Below are 19,824 nucleotides of genomic sequence, written 5' to 3' on the forward strand. Positions count from 1 at the left end.
TGATACTTTTGTGATGAAAGATTTTAATTATTGGTAATGCCTACAAAGGGATTGGCATTTGCCATTTTTCTTCAGAGCTTTATTATAAACCTAATCCTTGTTGACATTGTTTAATTTAGTGTGTCCTCAGAGTCTTTCAGCAGAAGATTAAACTGGGCTATAGACATTCTGCATACAAAGCATTCTTTCACCACACAAAGATTGTTGAACTGTGCATTGGGGATTGGTGTAATCTGTATTACTATCTGATGGTGATTGATAAGTGTAAACTCTAAATAGTACCTTTTGTTGTTTCACAAATAATTCCACTAGTGGTTTTCCCATGGACTGACTTTACTGAGGTGGAACCTTTTCAATAGTTTCCAGCCGGCTTCTGAGCACCAGCTGGGTAACTGAGTACTAATATATGTGAACTAAAAAAACGTTGCATTTTTTTTTCCAGCAGGAAGCTTAGAAGACTGTTAACATTCATAGATGAAAACATTTTACTTGATTTAAATGTCCGATTGCCTCTAAAATTTTGTCTGCAAAGTGTCTAAAATATCTTTGGAAGTGCTTATGTGATAAGATCAAGTGAAAAAGCAGAGATGGTTTAATATTGGCTATGTAAAATCATGCATTAAAAAAATCTGGAGGACAAGATACACAAGTGCCAATAATGCTTACAGTTGGGAAGGGGGATTATGGGATATTTCTATTTTTTCCTAATTTTATGCTATAAAATTTTAAAGGGAGAGCTTTCTCTGTATGAAATAGTTTTTTATTGTTTAGAAAATATGTTCCCCACAATGCCAAAGAAACCCCCAAAACTCAAACCAGAACATCTTCCCAGCACCCCCTAAAATGAACAACTGCAAATCCAGGGCTGTTCAAGGTCATACTTTGGGAGGAGCTAGGCTTGGGAGTCATAAATGTCACCTCTTAATGACAACATAAATTTCCCATTCCTGACTGTTGTTTTTCACTTCTTTGCTCTGCTAACACTAATCTTAATAGGATCATGACATGAAAGATAGAAAATGAAGAAATGTTCTGTCATTTCAAAAGACTAAGACCTCCTGAACTCCGTTCCAGCCAACCCTAAGTGCGGCTGTGCCTACTCTTTCATTGTCATGGTCCATATACTTTGTCTGGCCCTCCCGACTCTAAGTTCCTTGGGAATAAATCCTCTACCTGATTCCTTGCTGTATGCTTTTTGCCCGTGGCACTCAGTAGATGTTGAGTGAATGACAAACCCTCCAATATCCCTTTTTGCTTCTTCTCCATTCCTGTTTTTCACCTGCTCATTCGTTTATAGATGTGTATAGTCATCAAATCACTCCTGTTTTCTTTCCCATGGAGCACTTTTCATGCACCTTCCTATGCCACCTGCTGACTCAGTGGTCACTTCTGCCAGTGCAGCATTAAATGATACCCCATCTCTGGTCTGTGGCCCACAAATGTTCACTGGCTGTAAACCCTTTCAAACACACCTGCAGTGATCTGATGATGGAGGTCCTGAGACCCATCCCCAGGGAAGAGTAATGGCTGAAGGAGTAGTGCTGGGTGCTCTCAAGGGAAGAGCTTGTTAGAGGAATCAGGAAGGTCCATGTTTGATGGATGAGAAATGCAGTTTTTTAGGCCTTAAACAGTGCTTTGGTTGAAATTCTTCCAATTAAGCAAAAGAAAAATTACCCATTAAGAAGAACAGAATCAGGTTTTGAGTAAGTAATAGTTCCCCTGTGAAACTGGGAAATATTTCTTGTTTCTCTGAACCAATGAACATTTATAACATATAATTAATACATCATTAAATATCATCTCAGCATATTCAGGGTACATCTTAAACTCATAATGTTTAATTTCTGCAGTTAAATCAAATGAATTGAGTGGTGATCTGATATTCGATAAGTAGTACCCGGCCTGCACTTTTTGCAGAGGAGTGATTAAGAACATAGGTTTTGGAGAGTTCAAGCAACCTTGCTGTGACCTGGGTTAGATATGCTAATTTCTTTGTGCCTCATTTGAAATTTGGGGGAGGGAGATAACTATCTAACAAGCAGGGTTATGAGGCTTCAGGAAGAGAAATTAAATGAAGTAGTACTTATTTGCTGCATGCTGTGTAGCATGTCTTCTCAATAAGTGGCGACGATTATTATGGTTATTGCAGTTGTTCAGAAGAGGGGCATAGTGGAGCAGCTGAGAGAGTCAAGACTTGGGAGTTAATCTCATTGCCTTGTTTCCTGTGGAAGCTGCAAAGCTGTGGGAAGCTCCTTGGCCTCAGTTGTTTCTGAAAACAACTTTGCAGGGTTGCTGTGAAAGACTAAATGCTATATATTGTAATACTTTGGAAAGTATTAAGCATGAAGAGTTGCAAATTTTATTTTAGATTTGTACCAGGTTAATAAATTGAGTCATTTCTCCGTAGTGGAAATGCCAGGAACAAGGAAAAACTAATCGGACATGAAAGTAAGTAAAGAAAAAATTGTCAAAATAATCCTGCTGAAGATGTAAAGCTTCCCTGATGATCAAAATAATGCAAACACCATTTTTAGCCCATGAAGAGTATGCAATGATTAATCATTTTATATAGTGTCTTAATAGGTGCTATATCTTATATATCTTAATAACACAAAACTCACATTCCAAAGTTTTCCTTTTCTCACAGAGGAATGATAATAAAACCCTACTCGTGAACTTCATTAATTTTTTGATAAAGGGACTATAATTTGGATGAAGGTCATCTTTTAAAATGGACCTCATTATCTATTAAAGAGCCTACTTGAACTGGTAGCTTAAATTAGGCATTATGAAGATGTTCAAGTTGCAATGTACAGATACTTTTGAGAACTTTAGAAGGTACTCTTTACATATTTACTTATGTATCCATCCATTTATTCATTTATGGGGTCATTCAGTTAGCAAATATTTATTAGACAACTATTATAAACCAAGCTCTGGGGACATAATAGTGAGTAAATCAGACAGGGTCACTGCCCTTTGGGAGTTAGAATCTAATGTGGAAGGTCGACATTAAACAACAATTGGTGGGATTATAAATTAGATTTACTCAGTAATTAAAGTCTCTCATAGACACTAGGCAACACCGTATGGTGTTATTTTCTGAACATAATTAAAACAAATGAACTGCCATTCACCAAGAAGAGTCTATAAATTTTCTTTCACATTTTGGGGCAAAATCCAACTCTCCTTTCTCTGAGTTATTCTGTGTATAGAAATGGAAGAACTTCTTGTCTGTGACTCTTAGCAAACTTGGATAGTTTAGCAGCATGAGTAAGGAATTAATGAAGAGTATGATAAATGCTGATCTACTTTGGGTAATTCCAGAGGTCTTATGTGTGAAGTTGATGGTCTGGTGATGCAGCAACCCATTGAAACCCAATGGAAGGCCCTGGATTATCTGGTGAAATATCTATCATGCATTATAGTTATTGCAGCAGTTCTGCAGTGGCATTTTGTCCCATCAGATGGTACCAATCCACTACCTTCTGTTACTCTAAATGTCTGGGATATAATTTTGAGAGATATTCTGTTATTTTCACAGGTGATGAAGCGTTCCTAATAGTTGTAAGACACAGTATAATTTTTGGAATCTCCCTTAACCCTGAGGTGAAGACCTTTGATGCTATGGTGCCCATATCAGGGATACAGAATGGTTATGACGTTGCAGTTGATTACTCAGAGCAATTCATCTATTGGCTTGAAAATCCAGTAAGTTTCAAATAACATTCAAAGTATGCAACTTGTTCTTGAAGAGCCTACCTGCACTGAGGCCTTCTTATATTTTTGCTGGGTGTCAAGTGGCCCAGACATAAATAGATTTACCACTAAGCATTTTTTAATTTAGTGAGGGATGTCAATGGGAAGTTGGCCTGGAGCAAAGACCCGATAATAAGCACGTTTAAGCTATTGGGTATATTTATCCATTCAACAAGTATTAAGTGACTACTCTTCTCCCTGCACTGAACTCACTGCTTCCAACTGCAGAGTACATGCCAAGAGGAAGCAGTAACAAAGCTTGCTCCTAAGGAGCTTTAGTCTATTAGACGAACATACAAATGAGTATATTAGACTAACATAAAAATGATCATCGCTCAAGACCAAAAGCAATAGTTCCCTAAGGGAATTCCAGGAAAGCATCTGATGTGGCCGCTGTGGGCTTCACTCAGAATCTTTGCCTCTAGGATAAAAAAAACACTCCTCCAATTTCCTTCCCACTGGGACCCTTTCCTCACCCTTTAGGGACGAAACCTGTGAGGATGGGGAAGGGGCAAGAAAAATACAAATGAGGAAGAGAGGGAAGACCTTTGTAGTTGATGCTTGTCACCTCTGTGGAAAGATATACTCCTGGCCTCCTGATTCACACCTGTAACTTGGATTATTTTTATGACTCTTTGGCCTGTGGTGGTTAAGGAATAAATTTCTGTAGCCGATATCAGAGGGAGCCTGAATGGTAAGCCTTGTATATTCCTGTGATGCACTTGAAAATCAGTGTTTTCAGTGTTGCTGGCGTTAGCGTTATACACGGTAACCCCAGCCAGTGGCCCTGAAACTTTGCCTTTCTTCCACGTGTTAAAGAAACACAGTAGCTGGCAGTAGCTGCAGTGAAGCCGTGGCCTTGAAACAGCTCACCCCTCCTCGTCTTTCTCACCAGGGTGAAATTCACAGAGTGAAGACAGATGGCACCAACAGGACAGTGTTTGTTCCTCTATCAAGTTTGGGGGCTTCTACGAGCCTGGCCTTAGATTGGCTATCAAGAAACCTTTATTATACCAATCGTGGAACTCAGTCAATTAAGGTAATGATTCCATAATACTATTGACACAAACACTGGTTTCTTAGTCACATAAAATCTGTTCTCAGGAAATGCTGTCATATGGAGGAAGCACAAGGGATATTAATATTAACTATCAAAGTCTCTGAAGCCAAGGAGAAACCTAAAAATTGGAACTTTCTACTGCCCTACTTTGTCTCCTCCTAAGTATAAAGGGTAACTTGTTCATATAAAAGGATGTTAGATAGTTTATTAAGATATATACAAAGGTAAATAAAAAATTATGTAAGGAGTTCAACATAAAGGGAAGCTTATAGTAGGCAAGGCATTTTCATTATCTTTCCTCATCAAGTATTCAATACTATTTCAGTTCTAAACCAAATTTATAGGTTACCTCTGTTCTTAGATGGAAATCTTTCTATGGCTCCAACAGTGAAACAGAAAGTAGAAACTTGATTCTGATTCCTTTGATGCTTTCCTTTTTTGAGATAAGTGTTTTTTTTTACTCTAATTCCCAGAAGAAATTCTATAGGGGCACAGATATGAAATCACATGAAGTAAATCAGAGGTAACTTGACTAGTACTGGTTTGCTCCACTCTGGGACAAGGTTAAAACATGTCATGGATTATTCATTCAGAGTAATTTTGAGAGTGAGAATTCCTAATGCAAAGGGGTGGTCTTGGGAGAGCGACAGTAGGGTGACAGTCCACTGCTCAGGATGAGGCACCAGTTAGTAAGTTGGTTCTCTTTGGGGCGTTCAGAAAGATTAATGCTAAAGATGAGGAAGACACACAGCAGCTAAGTGGCTAATTTAGAGCAGATTTGCTAGGAGGAGTGATTATTCGATAGTCAGAACAGTGCTTTACAGTTTATAAAGGTCTTCCACAAACATCATCTCATCCAATCCTTACAGCATTCCGGAGGGCAGGCAAGTGTAGGAAACGGTCACAGTGACGGGAACATTTGCAGTACGCATGCAGTATGCTCATCTCAAGCTGGGTAGAATCAGCAGCTCCTAACATGAAGAGAACCTTGGAGCCTCATCTGGTTCAAGCTCTTTGTTAGATGAAAATCTGAAGCCCCCAGAAGCTAAGAAACTGGCTTAAACAGTCAGCTTCACTGCCCTGATTCTGGGGGAGGTGGGTGGTCTAACTTTGCCTTGTTGTAAACCACAAGTTCGGCAGTCTAGCCTGCTTCAACCCCCTTTGACAGTGACAGAAGGTATTTTGCACAACCTCAACGAAAAATATCACTGACCCATCAAAACACAGGCAGTATTTACTGCCCAAGACCTTTAATACCAAACTCACATCTCTCTAGAGTCCACTCAGTAGAAAACTGTCTTCATTCCAAATGGCAGTTAATCTGCTCCTGCTTTGTAAGTGGGGTCTTCTCTTCTGTTTTTTTTTTTTTTTAACATCTTTATTGGGGTATAATTGCTTTACAATGGTGTGTTAGTTTCTGCTTTATAACAAAGTGAATCAGTTATACATATACATATGTTCCCACATGTCTTCCCTCTTGCGTCTCCCGGGTCTTCTCTTTTGGACTGATACTCTTCCAAGAGCAGGGCACGTGTCTCCTCCATCAGGGTTAGATACAACAGAAAAGCACCAGTTGAAGAACTGAGTATGTGCGTGTGCACGTGTGTGTATTGGTGAGGCCACTCGAACCACGGAAACCTGAAGTTGGTAATTGTGCTCCAAATGCAGTGAGGTCCAGAGGAGAGAGAACTTGCTTTGGAGTCCTGGCTTCGAGTCTGGCTTGCTTGCTCCTTTATGCATTCATTCAATAAGCACTAGGAAATGCTTTCCATGGATTGGTGCCATGGTTAGTCCTGGATAGTCAAGGATGAATCAAACATTTGTTTTTCCTGCTTTAAAGTAGTTCACACATCTGAGGGCTAGACACCTAAACAAATATCTTTGCTCCAGTGTAAGTGTGACATGTGCATTGAATATAAAGAGAGTGCTTAAGGACAGAAGTAAGTGTGTGGGGAGAGAACGGTGGGCTTCCCCCAAGAGGTTACTTGAGAGCTAAGTCTTGAAGGATGACCATCCTTTATTTCTGCATAATGAAGAAGTAGGGAGAAAAAAAAAAAACACTTGAATAAAGACCCTGAGATATGAAAATGCATTTTGTGACTAAGCACGGTGTTTACTCACAGGCTGTTTGATCTTGGACAAATTATATAACTTCTCTGAGTCTGTGCTTCCTTATCCATAAAATGGGGTTAATAGTTCAGTAAGTAAAAGTACTTGACGCTAAGGTATCCTGCGAATACAGAGCCCTGTCTCCCTCAAATCATCAATATATTTAGACTATCCATAAAGGTAAATTGCCCCTTTAGTGTTTTTATCGGTTTTTTCCTTTGGTGGTATCAATTGTGACTCTTCCAGATGAATGTTAGATTGATTAAAGAAACAGAAATTGTGTCCAAGTACTGTTTTCCTGTATGATATCCGTTCCAGAGTAGGAGAAACTCACATTTAATTCCAGCTCCTCCGCTAGGGGTAGCTGTGTGCTCACTCACTAAAAGCGATTCTGTAGCTGAAGAGTGAACCCTACAGCATGGCCGTGTGTGAGAGAGCTCCATCTGTGCCAAAACACAAGGAGACTTGAGGATATGGGGAGGGGGAAGGGTGAGCTGGGACAAAGTGAGAGAGTGGCGTGGACATATATACGCTACCAAATGTAAAACAGATAGCTAGTGGGAAGCAGCCGTATAGCACAGGGAGATCAGCTCGGTGCTTTGTGACCACCTAGAGGGGTGGGATAGGGAGGGTGGGAGGGAGGGAGACGCAAGAGGGAAGAGATATGGGGACATATGTATATGTATAACTGATTCACTTTGTTATAAAGCAGAAACTAAGACACCATTGTAAAGCAATTATACTCCAATAAAGATGTAAAATTTAAAAAAAAAATGAGAGAAAAAAAAAAAACCACAAGGAGACGGACTTCCCTTTGAACCAAAGCCATCCTTAGGGAAAGGAGAGAAATTGCAGCAGGAAGAGGCAAATTGAAAAGAGAAAAATTATTTTAGTCCAAATAGGAGAGAAACGTACCACACAGGAGAGAGAAAATATAGAGAGAAGAGTGAGGGAGAGAAGGGTGTGTGTGTGTGTGGTGTGTGTGTGTGTGTGTGTGTATGTGTGTGTGTGTGTGTGTGTGTGTGTGTGTGTGAGAGAGAGAGAGAGAGAGAGAGAGGTGTATGTAGATAGAGAGGCAGAGATAGAAACAAACACAAATCATCAGTTTGTGTTGAAATGTAATTTTATAGAAAAGCCTTCATGCAAATCAAAAGGTATTTTCTTATTTCTTACGAGTTTTTCTCATCTCAGACTGTCTCAAGTGCATACCAAAATAGGCTTGTTTCTATAAGAAACTGCGTCCAGTCCAGTAATCCATACCCCTCTGTGGTGTTTCACAGTGTTATAACACTGTGGTTATAACAATTCTAGCAAGATGACTTAAAAACATAACATTGGGAAAACACAAATCCTCTCTAGGCCCCTTTTTCATCACATTATATGAGCATAATAATGCCACCTATCTCACAAAATTACTGTGAGGATTAAATCCGATAATGCTTAGTATAAGGTCTGCTACATAGTGAGGCCCCAATAAATGGATCAATAAAAAAAATTGAATACAGTTGTGCTGGGTGCTGTGCGAAGCACTTTACATGCATTGTCTCACGTTCCTGGCACCTCTATGCAGAAGGGAATTTGTCATCCACATTTACTGATAAAGTTCAGAGAGGTGGACTTACTTACCTCAGGTCCTATAGTCAGATCTGGCCGGGTCAGGATTTGCACTCAGGCTGTTAACTTGGCACAGAATTCACTTTAACTCTGTGTAAATTTGGACTGTTTGATCAACTGTGTTTGCAGTGATGGGCCACTGCGTGCTATGGCCCAGTCACTGGGGTACAGGAGACCTGGGGGGGTTCTCACTGGTCTTCCAGAGTTTTCTCATCTTTTTCTGTAGTTTTGCTCAGGCAATGATTCTGTATGTTCACTCATTTGAATCTTTCTTTTATCCGTATAAATATCCTCTCCTGGAACTTTAGGTGAATTGAAAATAGAAATTTGAGAGGTGATTTTTGTTTTCTTACTCCCATTTTCTATTGAGCTGATTTTCTCATAGGCCTGAAATGCAATTAGGGATTATCTGAATATCACGCAAACCCTCCCATTCACCACAATCATGCTTTGAATTCGTTGTGTGTTTAAGTTCTCCTTCCTCATAGCTTTCTTTATTTTCCCCTTATATAGGTTTTGACACTCCGAGGAGATGTCAGATACGGAAAAACACTGATTACCAATGATGGGACGAATCTTGGAGTTGGTTTTCCGGTTGGCATAACTATTGATCCTGTTAATGGGTGAGAATTCATTCATAATTAGTGTCTGTCTTCTATACAGCACCACCCTTGTTAATAGTATGGTCTAATAAAATGGAAGATTTCAAACGTAGGGCCTTTTCTGATTTTATATGCTGACATTTGAAAAATATAGATCTCAGTAAGAAAGAAATAACTCTAAGTTATATTTAATGTGTATTGTGTTCTGTTTTTCAAATTAATAACATTGAACTTAAAATGAATTCCAAACAAATAAAAATTTCAGGCGTTTTAAAATAGAATTATAAGAATGAACAATAATGCATTTTGACTTTGAATGAATGTGGAAAGTTTTAAGGGGGTGGATAAACACTTGAAATGGACCTTGAAGGATGAGAAGGCTTCCAGCAGGTGCAGGATGGGTTGCAGCTGAGAAGTGGTACTTGAGGCCAAAGAGCAGTGAAGGCCCAGAGACATGGTGGCATTTAACATGATTGTGTAGAGGGCTGGAACCAGAGACTTCGAGTAGGGGGCAATTGACTAGATGGGAGATACAGCAGGTAAAGTCATTTGGGGACAAATCAGAGAGGGTCTTTATTTATTTTTTAAATATTTATTTATTTATTTGGCTGCACCGGGTCTTAGTTGCAGCACATGGGATCTTCTTGCCTTGTGCGGGATCTTTAGTTGTGGTATGAGGGATCTTTTAGTTGTGGCATGCGAACTCTTAGCTGTGGCATGTGGGATCTAGTTCCCTGACCAGGGGTCGAATCCGGGCCCCCTGCATTGGGAGTGTGGAGTCTTAGCCACTGGACCACCAGGGAAGTCTAGGGAAGGACTTTAATGTCATGCTAAGGAGTTGCACTGTATTTTTTTTGAGAAATAAGGAGCCAGCAGGGAATTTGGAGGAAGGGAATGATAGAACCTAATCTGTATTTTAGAAAGATTGATCAGAACTGGAGTGGAAAGGGTCAGGGGAAGGAAGAAAATGTTCAGTCAGGGATGAGAGTTCTTAGCTAAGTTTCGGTAGCTTAAATTTTTAGTGAACTCAGAATTCACAAGTTTTGTGACTCTGTCCAGAAAACTTTTGGCAGCCTGGCATGGGAAAGGAGAAAGAAAAGAATGACAGGAACTCAGGGTTAGTAGTTAGCAAGGTAGGCACAATGGGAGATCATGAGAATAAATCAGAATATTGTTAAAATGGCTACAATGGTATGAGGTCCAGGCATAGAGGGCCTGAAGGATTGAGAGCTCAGACAAGTTTTAAGAGCAAAGAACAGGTTCAATGGAAGAAATAAAATAGGAGCAAGGAAGAGATGGAAGAGTTGGGTTGAAGCAGGGAATTTTAGAGTCTGAGAACTTAGAGGTAGAGAAGTTTAGAATTGAAGAGGAGGTTCATGCGATGGGTATCTTGGATTGGTGGTGAAAGAGGTATGTATATAAAGATGATGGGAATTAAGTGTTTCGAGGACTTATAGGGAAAGAGTGTGAGAGGGTTGTCTGTTGAGGCTATAGCAGGAGGTGAGATAGAAAGGAATGAAAACTTGGATTCGAGTCTAGAAGTTATGTCCTCACTGTAAATGGAAAGCAACCCTCATATATTTTAATGAAGTTTCATGGATCACAGATTTGGTAATTCTGTGTGCTGATTAGGGTTCATGTGTACACATTGCATTTTCCATCACGAAAATCAGAAAATAAAGTAGCTGGTCTTGTGGTAGATGATGTGGAAAAGAATTAAATAAGAGGGCTGAGAGGTGATCAGGGAGGTACTTGACCACATTTACATTAGCTTTGTCCTTCCTAGTGTGCTGGGCATACTGAGTCTTTGAAAAGGATCGACTGTTGATACAGGCTCTTCTTAGTCCGTGAACTTCCTGTGTGACCAAGCTAAAGGATTGCCCACCAATGGAAAATGGTATCCTGTATCAGATACCATTTTAAATGGCCTCTCCCCCAGTAATAACTAAGAAGTATACAGACATTAGAGAACACTGATTAAGGACTCCTCCACATTGGATGTAACAAGATATTAACGTTTCAGACTTCCTGCCTTGAATGGTGTGCATCTTGAGGACAAGAAAGACATGTTTTTCATTTCAATATGTAGTGAAAGCATCTGTTTCACTAATGCCTTTGTTTTTCCTGGTTGTAGGAAACTGTACTGGTCAGACCGAGGAACCGACAGTGGCATTCCCCCCAAGATTGCCAGCGCTAACATGGACGGCACATCTCGAAAAACTCTCTTTACTGGGAGCCTTGATAATGTGGCGTTTATCACCCTCGATATTGAGGAGCAGAAACTCTACTGGGCAGTCAGCAGCACGGGAGTGGTATGAGCACACTTTCTAGTCTGCTGTTCTTTGTTGCCGAGCTTGCACAGCTGACGTTGATTGTTCTGAGTTGTCTGGCAGTGGTTCTCAAGAAATCTCACTTGGCCGTTTGTACCAGTGTTTTATTGCCCTTTCTCTCAATACCTTCTTTCCCTGAAGTCCAGTTCTTTATAGTGTGTGCATGGTTCCTTACAGAATGTTTATTTTTTCCCTCATTCTTTCTTTTTCTTCAAGATAAAATAATTCCATTTCTCATTTTGTGTTTGTCCTTTAAGAGCCCTTTCTTTCATGTTTCAGTGATTTCAGTGCTTTTCTTTGCAAGTTCTCAAAGGCTCTCCGATTGCAGAGACTAAGAAAAAAAAAAAAAATAGCAAGCTTCTGAGCTCAGTGTCCCCTCACAGCTACATATGACGCTCTAATGTCCTAACATGGTAGATGGATGTGTGAAAACTCCCTTTCCTGGTAATTTTAAACTCGAAGGTGGAGTTCATTACATTCTGCCATAAGAAGCAGGAACTATAAATTCCATTCACTGACAGAAATAACATTTGATCTTCACTACTGTGCTTATGCAGCTGAGCTGGGACTGGGCACATAGAAGGTGCTCAGTAATAATGATTGCTCAACTAAAATGTTGTTTTGCATGTTGAGTGTGCGCTAGTCTCTTCCTTGCTTTAAAGAACAGGAGTGATTTCAGAGCTGTCTTTGACATGGGTGCTCTCCATAAAATTGTCCGGTAGGTTTGGTTTTCAGTTCATGACAGCTCGCTGAGTACTCATTTCACTCCTGATATGTGTTTATAATGTTGAAAAAGAAGTAGGTGATGTGTGTGAAAGCACTTTGCAGAAGCTCGTGCCACATGGTGTGGCTTCTGCTTACAAATTAGTGTGTCCCAGACCAGACTCCCCAGGCCCCTCCCCTTCCTGTTTCCACATCTGCTCCACTCTCTGGAATCTGTGAGCTGGTTGGTGGTATGACTCTGCATCCTTTCTCCTAGGCTAGAACCCACATGTTCCTCCTTCACTCTAATAACCACATCCTTATTTAATCATCACAAAATCCTGGCAGCTTGTCCCCATGCCTCTTCTCTCAGGTCCAGCCTTTTTCTGCCACTTCCACCATTCTGGGCCACTTCTCTCTAGCCTTGACGAGAGCACGACCCTCACTAATGAACCTGTTTTAGTGATGGAGGCATGTGGTCTTCATAAAACCACAAGGAACCCTGGAACCCTGGCCCAGATAAGTAGCTCCAGATACTTCAGCCAAGCGTGGTCAGCTCATCTGGTCCTGGTCACTCCCTCAGCAGCTCCCCTCAGAGCTTATCTCCCCTGTTCTCTACCCTTCCAGAACCTCTGTCTGTTTCTAGGGCATAACCTGCTCTCATAACTGCTGGGTTCCCTTGTCCAGGAAGGCAGGAGCCACACCCCGTTTCTCTGTTACCAGCACTCAGCTCAGATCCTGGTGCAGAGGAGGCACTTGAGACAAGTTTCTGGAATGAAATCAAACCAGCTATGTCTACATTTTGTTTTTCTTCCAGAGCAGAATGCTTGTCACTTCCCGTTAGAAACTTCATTCTTGAGTTCTTTTCTAGTTCATCAGAGTCATTTTGACTCTGGGTTGTTACTGTGCTGATATAACAGCGCTATCTTGCTGTCTTGCTGTGAGTGTGTCGAGCACGTTTCCTATCTCCGTTGCAGGAATAGTTGGTGAAGATGTTAAACGCAGGGCCAGTTAGACATTAAATGTGTATTATCCTTGACCAGAAGATCACATGCAGGGATTAGTCCCCTATTCGTCACCATGCCATCTGAGAAAGTTGATTGGCTTATTTGGATTTCAGCTTCATCGTCAGTGAAATGGGCACAATGACGTTTGTCTCACCTACGTAGATGTGACTATCAAATATAGTCAGAAATATAGTGAGAAATCCCTGGAAAGGAGAGAGTGCTATATACATGTGAAACATTATTAAGAGAATATTGGTTTTAAACATTTTCCTCATTGCACCATGAAACAGTCAATAATGAAAATTTTGGTCTTTCAGATTGAAAGAGGAAACGTGGATGGTACCAATCGAATGATCTTGGTAAACCATCTTTCCTACCCCTGGGGACTTGCTGTCTACGGCCCCTTCCTTTATTATACCGATGAAGAATATGAGGTCATTGAAAGGGTTGACAAGGCTACTGGGGCCAACAAAATAGTCTTGAGAGATAATGTCCCAAATCTCAGGGGCCTTCAGATTTATCAAAGACGTGGTGAGTATTTGTCACTGAAACATACATATTCATGGGTGTATATATATTTATTCATGGGTGTCTGCACACTGACATGCCCACACAACAGACCCACATACGCACAAAACGGTGTGCATACACATGCATGCAAACTGAAATTACCCCAAGATATTTAAAAAATTATAACCATGTCTTAAGCATGGCTAAGTGTCGAAGACTAAGCTGGCATCTGAAAGGCCAGATTGACTGCAGAGTAAACTTACTCCCATTCTTTCCACGGCACTTTAAACTCCTTACTTTGCTTTTATTTTATCGTACTCCCTGACATATTACGTATGTGTTTATCATCTGGGTTCTTCATTGGAAGGTAACCTCCATAAGGACAGGTATTTTGTCTGTCTTGTTTCTTACTCTCTCCCCAGTAACTAGAATAGTTGCTGGAGCATTGGAGGTGCTCAGTAAGTATTTGTTGGATATCTGCTGGGAAAGTGATTAACACGATAGAATTTTTTTAATCTTAAAAGGAATACTCTTAGATGTTGCCTTTTTCAATAGATTTTTTTCCCAGAGATAATCTAACTTCTGATTTGCCCCTTTATATTAACATTATGTTCTGGAGATTATTTTTTTATAATTTTGAAATATTTTATAGCTAGCCAAAGATTTGTTTGCTGTCCTATAACCTAGGTTTGTTACTTGGTATTATTTGATTGCATGTTCAAAAAACCCTTAAATATTCTTATTTAATATACTTTAAGTCAAATGCTCATCACAGTGTTGATCATGTAATTAAAACGGATATAATTTAAAATGCCAGTACATAGGTCAAGAGGGCAAAAAAAAAAAAATTAGAATTTGTTGACTGACCTCCCTAATTCCTCTAATTCTTGAATGATTTGTGGAAGAAAAACAATTGGTGCTCCATTCTCTATTATTATATAATATATAAGCTATGTAACTATTATATAGGTGTGGTCCTGTTTTAAACCTCTGTACATGTTAGTTCTATAAGCAGTAGGCTCTCCAATATTGTTTTTAGGTTAACTCAGATTCCATATGTTGTTACTTACTTTTATAATGACTTATTTGGTGACTCAGTTGAAAAATTTGACATGGAGTGGCAAGTAGGTGGGGTGAAAAGTGACAGACTAATTTTGATTTCATTTAGGCTCCGAATCCTCAAATGGCTGTAGCAACAACGTGAATGCCTGTCAGCAAATTTGCCTGCCTGTACCAGGAAGACTGTTCTCATGTGCCTGTGCCACCGGATTTAAACTCAGTCCTGATAACCGGACCTGCTCCCCGTATCACTCTTTCATTGTTGTTTCCACGCTGTGGGCAATCAGGGGCTTTAGCTTGGACTTGTCAGATCATTCAGAAGCCATGGTGCCAGTGGCAGGCCAAGGTATGCCAACTCCAGTATAAGTCACATCTGACTCCATCGGGTGCCATGTTGAAGTCCTTGGTACCATAAAGCATTTCTCCACGTCTGGATTCGGCACATAAGGAAGCTTGTTTCTCCTGCTTGATAACCATATTCACATGTCCCCATGACTCATCTCTGTTTTCTTATCTCTAAAAAGTCATGGATCTAAGTTACCATCTTGTAAATAAAGTCACTAAGTTTTTCAACCAGCTTTTCATTTTGAAAAATATCAAATGCAGAAAAGTTGAAAAAAAGGTATAGAGAACATCCTCATACCCGCTAGATTCAACCATTCTTAACATTTCACCACATTTGAGCCTTCAATCTCTCTGTGTTTATGTGTGTATACATACATATACATATATTTTGAATGAACCTTTCGAAGATATATTGCAGATATCATGACACTTCACCCCTGTCTACTTAGCATGCAGCTTGAAGGGCATTATCATCTAATTCATATTTTTTCCTGTTGGCCTCATAATATTTTTATAGCTGTGGATTTGTTCCAGCCAAGATCTAATCAAGATTCACGCATCGTATTTGGAATGTCTGTTTTGTGTCTTTTGATCTGTAGTAGTTACCCCAGTATTTTGTTATGACAGTGATTTTTTTGAAGAGACAAACCTATTGTCTTTTTAGCATCTCACATTGAGGATGTCTGATTACTTCCTCATAGTGTCGTTTAACTTGTCATTCAATTTATACCCTGATTTCCCATGAAATGAAAGTTAGGTCTAATTGCGTGATTAGATTGGGGTTGAACACACTTGAGAAGAATCCTTCACAGATGAAGTTGTGTCCCTGATACAGAACCTCATTAAAAAGGACATAATGTCAGCTTGTCCCTCTCTTAGTAATGCTTAAGCTTGATCACTTGGTTAAGGTGGTCACCGTGAAGTCTTTGCTTATTTTCCCCCTTTGTAATTTGTATGAAATCTTTGGGGTCACACTTTGGTACCCATGAATATGTTTTTCCCTAAGCACCTTTTATTCATTGGTTTGAGCCATTGATGATCCTTGTCTGAAATGATTATTTAATTGGGCATTGCAAAATGGTGATTTTTCTTGTTCTATCATTCCTTCTACATTCATTCTTTTTAAAAAATAATTAATTAATTTTTGTCTGCGTTGGGTCTTTGCTGCTGTGCGCGGACTTTCTCTAGTTGCGGCAAGCAGGGGCTACTCTTTGTTGCGGTGTGTGGGCTTCTCATCGCGGTGGCTTCTCTTGTTCCGGAGCACGGGCTCTAGGCGCTCAGGCTTCAGTAATTGTGGCATGCAGGCTCAGTAGTCGTGGCATACGGGCTCAGTAGTCGTGGCGCACAGGCTTAGTTGCTCTGTGGCTTGTGGGATCTTCCCGGACCAGGGATCGAACCCGTGTCTCCAGCATTGGCAGGCGGATTCTTATCCACTGCACCACCAGGGAAGTCCCTACGTTCATTCTTCTATAAAGGAGAGTTCTCCTTTTTACTGTCACATGCACTCAAGTTTTTATTTTTTTAATTCAGTGTAGAATCATTTACCATAATTATTCTTTTGATGCTCCAGGCAATCCATTTTGGCCGGGGAGAGCCTCTCAAAGTGGCTGCCTGTATTTTTTCGACATGATCCCATTAGTGTTTGAGTGCTTCCTTGTTTCTTGGTCTAATGAATATGTTCCAGGCTCACCTTGTACCTTCCCTTCCCAAACCTATAATTAGCCATTTCTCCCAGGAGCCACTGCTCTTTACTGTGGGAAGTGGTTTTTAGAAACTAAGATCTGGGGGTAAATGTGCTCATTGCAACTGGGAAATAAATGGTTTTATTTCATAATGGGGGCATGGTTGGAGCAGAGGGGGTTGGGAATGAGAGTTTGAGAGGAAGGGCAGACATTTTTAAAACTTCTAGTTCAAGCTAGAGTATTGTTTAATGATCTTTTCTTAAATATTCTAGGGCGAAATGCACTGCACGTGGATGTGGACGTATCTTCTGGCTTTATTTATTGGTGTGATTTTAGCAACTCTGTGCCATCTAATAATGCAATCCGTAGAATCAGACCAGATGGGTCTAGCTTTACAGACATCATTACAGATGGGATAGGAGAAAATGGAGTCCGGGGTATCGCAGTGGATTGGGTAGCAGGTGGGTAAGCTATATAGTGATTTTATTGAAAAGGCTTTTCATGTCTGCATTTCTTATTTATTTATCATCTTGTTTATGCTATAAAGTTTAACATAAGTGCGACAGATCTGTTTTTCTGAATGTTTACTGAGATTACTTAAAATAGATTGAATTGTGTTTTTAGAATAAACGTCACAGACTTGTGTCTGTTAATGATAAGGTGTTTCAGTTGACAGATTCATTAGAGATTATCTCATTTGCTTCTATTATTAACAGGATCAAACTGTAGGCAAAATGGATAGAAATATATAATTATGTAGGTTTATTTCACACTTAGATGAGCATCTAATTTCTAAATTAGAAATGTCTAAATTTTCAAAGAGAAAAGGATATCAAAATATAATGTAAACCATGAAATATGACATTTACTTTAAAGGTTAGCAATTTTACTTGCCGAATTCTTAATTGCTTCCTCATGTTAATGTATGAAAACCGTTTTGATTATTAGGTACTTTATTGTAGTTAAATTGAAATGCCTGACCCAATATTACATTAACTTAGCTATACTGATTCATGTACTTAATTTTGGATTACCACTGAATTTTAATGATACACTGACAAACAAATGTATTGTACTTCTAGAATATAATCCCGTTATATCAAAATAGGTATCACTGTGTGTTATCAAGCTTGGCAAATAGATATTACTTAGAAATATTAAAATATATTATGAAAATCTAGATACTATAATAATTAATTGCCAATAGTAAACATGGTAATATGGTTAGGTAAAGCTTTAATTTGGTTCTTAAATTCCATTCTTGATTACAAATTTACTACATTATTTCTGAGGATATAGATAAAACACAGCTATGCCCATTCATTTATGTATTGTCTATGATTGCTTTCATGTTACTGTGGCAGAGTAGAGTGTACTGTATACTCTGCAAAGCCTAAAATATTTAGTTTGGCCCCTTACAGAAAAAGCTTGCCAACCCTTAGTAGCAGTACAACAGACTTCTGACTACATGGAATCAATGCGGGCTCCCTCTCTATTCCTTAAACTATCTTCCTGCCATGCTTTTTATTCTAGCATTTACATTGTTCTTTAATGCCCAAAGGCAAATGGCCTTTTGTTTTGGTGACTTTAGAAGGTCCTTGGGATGAAAACCTCTACACTACTTAGAAAGGCAAGAAAAGATCTCGCGTTAATGCCAAACAGAAAGAGCATTTGATGACATAGGTAACAACCTGAGATATTGCTGGCTCTCACTCTTTGCTCCTTTCATCATGTTGGAGTAGAAGGTATGTCATGATAATGAGTCTTTGAAGATTCAGGTAGAAGAGGAAGGACATTCTGGAAAATACACCTTTCAGTAGAAAGTGGGTTATGATGTTTGCTATGAATTCGGATCTGCTTTAGAAGCTGAAGAGAGTTACATTCTCTTTAAATGTGAAGAAACAATCTATTTAGTTCCTAAGAGTAAATATTTATTTTTCTAAGTCTAAACTGAGATATTAATCTATCATCCTGGAAAAGACAACATATACTGACCCAAACCTCAATCTTACAAACGGTATCTTCTTCTTCCTTCTTGTTTTTCCATTCATCAGCATGCTCTTTCATTTTTCTGCAGGAAATCTTTATTTCACCAATGCTTTTAGGTCTGAAACACTGATAGAAGTTCTAAGGATCAATACCACCCATCGCCGTGTTCTCCTTAAAACCACAGTGGATATGCCCAGGGATATTGTTGTAGACCCCAAGAACAGATACCTCTTCTGGTCTGACTATGGACAAAACCCAAAGATTGAACGTTCTTTTCTTGACTGTACCAATCGAACTGTGCTTGTATCAAACATCGTTGCCACGCCACGGGGCTTGGCATTGGACCTTAGCAATGGCTACCTTTATTGGGTTGATGATGCTTTAGATTTAATTGCAAGGGTCAGCATTGATGGAGGGGAATCTGAAGTAATTCGTTTTGGCAGTCGTTACCCTGCTCCGTATGCCATCACTATATTAGGAAATTCCATCATATGGGTAGACAGGAATTTAAAAAAAATCTTCCAAGCTAGCAAGGAGCCATATAAAACAGATCCACCAACAGTTATAAGGGACAATATCGACTGGCTAAGAGATGTGACCATCTTTGACCAGAATGCTCAGCCCCGGTCACCAGCAGAGGTCGACAACAACCCTTGCTTGGAGGATAATGGAGGATGCACCCATTTCTGCTTTGCTCTGCCTAAATTGCACACCCCAAAATGTGGCTGTGCCTTTGGGACCCTGCAAGGTGATGGCAAGAGCTGTGCCATTTCATCAGAAAATTTCCTCATCTTTGCCTTGGATGATTCCTTGAGGAGCTTACACTTTGACCCTGAGGACTATAGTCAACCTTTCACAGCAATAAGCGTGGAAAGAATTGCCGTGGCCCTAGACTATGACAGCATAGATAACAGAATCTACTTCACACAAATTTTACAATCTGGAAAAGGCCAGATTTCCTATGTCAACCTGAATTCAAGGAGCAGTTCTCCCACCGTTGTTGTTTCGGGTAAGTGCACGCTAAGTGTAGCTTATCTTGGAAGGAGACACGATGGG

General features: G+C 39.7%; 1 protein-coding gene across 1 annotated transcript in view; it reads left to right on the plus strand.

Moving 5' to 3' along the window:
* Positions 1-19,824, plus strand: part of LRP2 (LDL receptor related protein 2) — a 197,001-nt gene that overhangs the window by 109,786 nt on the left and 67,391 nt on the right. Inside the window, exons 32-39 of the mRNA XM_027078206.1 lie at positions 3,545-3,711; positions 4,655-4,798; positions 9,056-9,165; positions 11,279-11,456; positions 13,501-13,714; positions 14,862-15,098; positions 17,052-17,240; positions 18,857-19,777. Of these exons, the coding sequence (XP_026934007.1) occupies positions 3,545-3,711; positions 4,655-4,798; positions 9,056-9,165; positions 11,279-11,456; positions 13,501-13,714; positions 14,862-15,098; positions 17,052-17,240; positions 18,857-19,777 (2,160 nt within the window). The remainder of the gene's footprint in view (positions 1-3,544; positions 3,712-4,654; positions 4,799-9,055; positions 9,166-11,278; positions 11,457-13,500; positions 13,715-14,861; positions 15,099-17,051; positions 17,241-18,856; positions 19,778-19,824) is intronic.

The sequence above is a fragment of the Aethalodelphis obliquidens genome, unplaced genomic scaffold (assembly GCF_003676395.1).
Source record: "Aethalodelphis obliquidens isolate GAN/ISIS:26980383/991018 unplaced genomic scaffold, ASM367639v1 scaffold2, whole genome shotgun sequence".
Lineage (NCBI taxonomy): Eukaryota > Metazoa > Chordata > Mammalia > Artiodactyla > Delphinidae > Aethalodelphis > Aethalodelphis obliquidens.